This window comes from Colobus angolensis, unplaced genomic scaffold, assembly GCF_000951035.1.
Source record: "Colobus angolensis palliatus isolate OR3802 unplaced genomic scaffold, Cang.pa_1.0 Scaffold120, whole genome shotgun sequence".
NCBI classification, from domain to species: domain Eukaryota; kingdom Metazoa; phylum Chordata; class Mammalia; order Primates; family Cercopithecidae; genus Colobus; species Colobus angolensis.
The window spans coordinates 1,347,143-1,352,116 of NW_012113142.1; the positions used below are offsets into that span (position 1 = coordinate 1,347,143).

The 4,974-nt window shown below is 58.3% G+C and overlaps 1 protein-coding gene across 1 annotated transcript in view; it reads right to left on the reverse strand.

Annotated features, from left to right (window-relative positions):
- Positions 1-865: 865 nt before the first annotated feature.
- The window catches only part of LOC105503213 (uroplakin-3b-like protein), a 6,366-nt gene continuing 2,257 nt past the window's right edge, over positions 866-4,974 (reverse strand). The window contains exons 2-6 of the mRNA XM_011930043.1: positions 4,351-4,512; positions 3,937-4,156; positions 2,958-3,034; positions 2,535-2,655; positions 866-1,469 (exon numbers count right to left, since the gene is read on the reverse strand). Of these exons, the coding sequence (XP_011785433.1) occupies positions 1,361-1,469; positions 2,535-2,655; positions 2,958-3,034; positions 3,937-4,156; positions 4,351-4,512 (689 nt within the window). The 3' untranslated portion in view covers positions 866-1,360. The remainder of the gene's footprint in view (positions 1,470-2,534; positions 2,656-2,957; positions 3,035-3,936; positions 4,157-4,350; positions 4,513-4,974) is intronic.

Below are 4,974 nucleotides of genomic sequence, written 5' to 3' on the forward strand. Positions count from 1 at the left end.
ATTCTATAAAAAAAATTAATGTCTACAAAAAAATTAAAAATTAGTTGGGCGTAGTGTCATGCGTCTGTAGTCCCAGCTACTCTCAGGAGGCTGAGGTGGGAGGATGACTCCAGCCCAGGAATTAGAGACTGCGATGAGCTATGATGGCGCCACCGCACTCCAGCCTGGGCTACAAGGCGAAACTCCGTCTCAAAAAAAAAAAAAAAAAAGCAGCACCAGCTGCGCCTTTTGCCTTTTGTGTACTCCAGGAAAGGATTGGAGGAAGTGGAGGCAGAGGGCTTGAAGTCCTCCAGCCAGCAGGGAGCAGGCTGGGGAGGGGGCCACAGGGAGGACGCTTGGGTAGAAAGACAGCAAGTGCCAGCCATGCTGCCCAGTGGCCTTCGGGTACCAGGAGGCTGTCTGGGCAGGACAAGAGGAGCACGGATCTCAGGGCCACAGTCAGCCACCAAGCCCAGCTCATTTCTTTTTCTTTTTTGTAGAGATGGGGTTTCACCACGTTGCCCAGGCTGGTCTCGAACTCCTGGGCTCAAGTGATCCTCTTGTCTCAGCCTCCCAAAGTGCTGGGATTACAGGCCTGAGCCATCGCGACCAGCCTTGGGTCCACAGTCTTCACAGTTCCCAAGGCACGTTCACCTTGGGTTAGTCTTACTGTGGCCTTGTGGGTTCAGGGTTACCACCCTCATTTTACACATAGGGACAGTGAGGCTGGCAGAGAGGCCCGTCCTGCCCCAGGTGACAACTGCCTTAGGATCCTGAGCCTCGCCCCGGTCCTACATGCCCTTGGGGACCTCCCCAGGAGGAGGAGCCAGGGGCAGTGGTGCAGAAAGATTGCCCAGGTGTACAACGTCACAGGCAGGCAGGGGGATGTTGGGGACATTTATTTCTGATAGAGACTGGCACAAGCTTTGGGTTAAGGACACTCACCCCCACCCTCATCTAGAAACAATCTCTCTTGCCAGGTGCGGTGGCTCACGCCTGTAATCCCAGCACTTTGGGAGGCCGAGGCGGGCGGATCACAAGGTCAAGAGATCGAGGCCATTCTGGCCAACATGGAGAAACCCCATCTCTACTAAAAATACAAAAATGAGCCGGGCGTGGTGGCGCCTGCCTGTAGTCCCAGCTACTCAGGAGGCTGAGGCAGGAGAATCTCTTGAACCCGGGAGGCAGAGGTTGCAGTGAGCCAAGATCGTGCCAGCCTGGCGACAGAGTGAGACTTGTCTCAAAAAAAAAAAAAAAAAAAAAGTAAAGAAAAGAAACGATCTCTCTCAGGGGCCAGAAGCTTCAGGGCGTGTCCCAGCCCAGGCTCTGCAGCCTGGGCCAGGGAGGAGGTGGAGGGACACACGGACGCCCCTGAAACCCCTCAGGAAGCGCCCTCGGCAGGAGTGCTGAACGTGTGGTGCGTGGTGTATCTTCTCACACTCCCTGTCTCCTCTGGGCCTGAGAGCGAAGTGCTCCGGCAGCTGTTGAAGCTTGGGAGGGGAGGAGAGAGGCAGAGACAATGGATGCTGAAGAAAGGCTCTGGCCGAGAGCCCACACCCATTGGCTAGCATGCTCCGACCCATCACAAAGGGGAAACTGAGACTCCACTGGCCAGGCGGAATGAACCAAAGGGACTGAGGTGATTCCTCCAAACCTCACAAATCTAGCTCATCGCTCCTGCCCCCCACCGCTCTCCCCTTCCACCCTCCACACCCCAGGATCCCGCTCAAACATTATCTGCCTGTCTCCCTTGATCAAAACCCACTACTGGCTCCCATAGGCTGCAGGATACAGCCCAGTTCCTCAGCTGGGCCTCTGGGGCCCCTGGCCTGGCCTGGCTGCCTGCACCCCTCCTGCCCCCCTTCTTAGAGTCACCACCTCTCCCCCTCCTCCCCAAATCCCACCAGGGCTAGGTCTCCCCTTTTCTCTAGGAAGCCTCATGGACACCCTCTGTGCCCCAGGCTCAGGCACCTGAGCTCTGTATGATACCCTGACACCCTTTCTTTCTTTCTTTCTTTTTTTCGATGGAGTCTCACTCTGTCGCCTAGGTTGGAGTGCAGTGATGCAATCTCTCAGCTCACTGCAACCTCCACCTCCCCAATTCAAGCCATTCTCCTTTCTCGCCTCCTGAGTAGCTGGGATTACAAGCACGTGCCATCACACCTGGCTAATTTTTTGCATTTTTAGTAGAGATGGGTTTCACTATGTTGGCCAGGCTGGTCTTGAACTCCTGACGTCAGGTGATCCGCCCGCCTTAGCCTCCCAAAGTGCTGGGATTACAGGCGTGAGCCGCCACACCTGGCCTGTATGGCATCTTGAGGCAATGCTCAGAGCTTGGCCTGAAAGCAATTCATCTCCACCTGGAGCGTCTCCCCGACTCGGCTGTCTGCAGGTTGCACCCACTTGCAATCCCAGATGCTGCCACCAGGGGGTGCACAGTGCCCGCTTGGAAGGTGGGCAGGGGCGGGCCGGGAGGAACTAGACAGGGAAGGGTTAATGCCCAAGGGTCCCGCCCCTCCCAAGAGGCATGGGCGGTCTCAGCCCGGTCCACTCACCAGGTGTATATGAGCACAGCCAGGAGGGCTGTAAGGAGGACTGCCAGAAGGATAGACAGGATGGCGATGATGACCACGGTGCCCGGGCTCTGGGGGCCGGGGACAGCCCGAAGTGCCTGGGCTGAGGGAGGTGATGGGGGGCCACACAGGCAGGCAGGAAAATAAATTTTACCTGACGGGAAGGGGCCCTTGGGCAGAATCCAGACCAATCACCGCCCCGCCTCCCCTACCACCACCCAGGCCTGGGGGAAGAGGGTGGCTGGGGGAGGGGCGCTTGCAAATTGCAGGACGGTCAACTGCCTCTGACTGGGTGGCGGGCTGACCTGTTCCTCCAGCCCATCCTCAGTCTTCAGGAGCCCCAGGCTCCAGTTCCTCTGCCCGGCCCTCTGCCCCTACTGTTCGACCGGAGCCTCTGGCCCCTACCTTCCTGCAGGTGAGTGTCGCTGGACCACTTTGTCTCAGCCACGGGTCCTTCGTCATTCATCACCAGGAACTTCACCCTGAATGGGAGACCCAGCATTGGCCATGGGGGTCCCCCAGATTCCTGAAACCATCAGGCCCTGGTGCCTGCAAGTCAGTCCCCTGGAGTCCCAGGCCCTGGGGAGAACAGCCTGGGGAGGGAGCTGGGGACTAAAGAGCCCAATAGAATGGGTTCGAATCTAGGGGTGACATTTCCAGCGGTGTGACGTTGGGAGTGTCCCTCCTCTCTGGGCTTCTATGTCCTCATTTGGGAAAGGTAGGGGGTGGGTATTAGATCTCTCAGAACGGAACATGCATGAATCAAGCATTTAGTGAGGGGAGACTGTCTGGATGGAGAGACGCCACCTGAGTGGTCCACACGGCCCGTGGGGACTGGGGCTTGAGGTGGGGAGCCTTCTGCTCAAGAAAAGCAGGATAGGCCGGGCACGGTGGCTCACGTCTGGAATCCCAGCACTTTGGGAGGCCAAGGTCGGCAGATCACTTGAAGCCAGGAGTTGAGACCAGCCTGGCCAACATGGCGAAACCCGGTCTCTACTAAAAATACAAAAATTAGTTGGGTGTGGTGTCAGATGCCTGTAATTCCAGCTACTCGTTAGGCTGAGGCTGGAGAATCGCTTGAACCCGGGAAGCGGAGGTTGCAGTGAGCCGAGATCATACCACTGTACTCCAGCCTGGGTCACAGAGGCAAGACTCTAGCTCAAAAAAAAAAAAAAAAAAAAATCGAAGAAGAAGAAAAGAAAAGGATAATTCACGTAATTCATGAAGGCCTCCCCAACTCCCTGTCTGCTGCTTCCTCTTCCCTTTGGCCAAGCAGGAGCAGGGGACCCCGGCATCCTGCTGGGGCCCTGGTAGGCATCCTAGGAGCTGCCCCAGGATCTGGCTTGGGTGCAGGCAGGAGCCAGGGCCTGGCAGAACCGCTCACCTGTAGGGGCCGGGTCCCGGGAGGGGATGGTTGCAGCCAATTTTTGTTGGTTGGCAGTGGGTATCATTGCCGACGCGGAGGACACGGAGCTGGCCTCTGGCCTGGTCACCCGGGTACAGCCCCCGGTTGGCCCTCAGTGTGAGATAGTAGCCCCTCTGGGAGAAGTTGGCAGGAGCCGGGATGTCCTGGTTTGTCCGTGGGGCCGTGAAGCTCTGGGTGGCTAAGGGTGGCACTGTGGTCAGACAGTCACATAGCAGGTTCCACCCTCACCCCACCAGGCCTGACAGCCCTCCCCGATCCCATCCCTGCAGCACCTGCTCCCTGCATCTCCCCCCAACATGCCCGCTGCTGCCCTCAGGCCCGCAGGCCCACTTCACAGAGGGAAAACCGAGGCCCAGGCCCAGCAGCACCCACCATTGCTGAGGGCCACCACCAGCCAGATGGTATCCAAGTCAGAGATGTTGTGGCTGTGGAACTGGCCCAGAGGCTGCTCCAGCGTGAAGGTGGACTGGGTGAGCCTCCCCGCCAGGGTGTCGTTTGAGAGCTGGGGCACATAGTTGATATGCTCTGGGGCAGCTGGAAGGGGAGGGCAGAGAGGAGAGGCCAAATGGGGCAACCAAGCCCCCAACAGCTCTGATCTCCCCCCCACCCAGATCCAGACTTAACATGGGAGCCCCAAATCAGGGGCATTTCCTGGTTGGCCGGGTCCGGTATGAATCAGGAAGCTTCTCCGGCAACTGTATGCCCCATGACCATGGGTGGGAGGCCTGAGTCCAGCCCCTGGCCTCTCTCTTAGGAGCCTACTGGGGGTGGGCACGGTGGGAGGTGTAGGACAATGGCGGCATGGGAGCCTCCACCCTGGCGGTAGGCACAGTTCTCCCGGGCCGGGCCATGTTGGGATGAAACTGGAATTTGGGGGCAGCCTGACCCTCGGCTGAACTCCGCTCCTGACATGCGCAGTGACCTCCAACTTAAGCCCCTCCAGCTCCACCCACATGGTCCAGGTTGTGCTGCTTGAGAGGATAAGTAGCTTGGCAG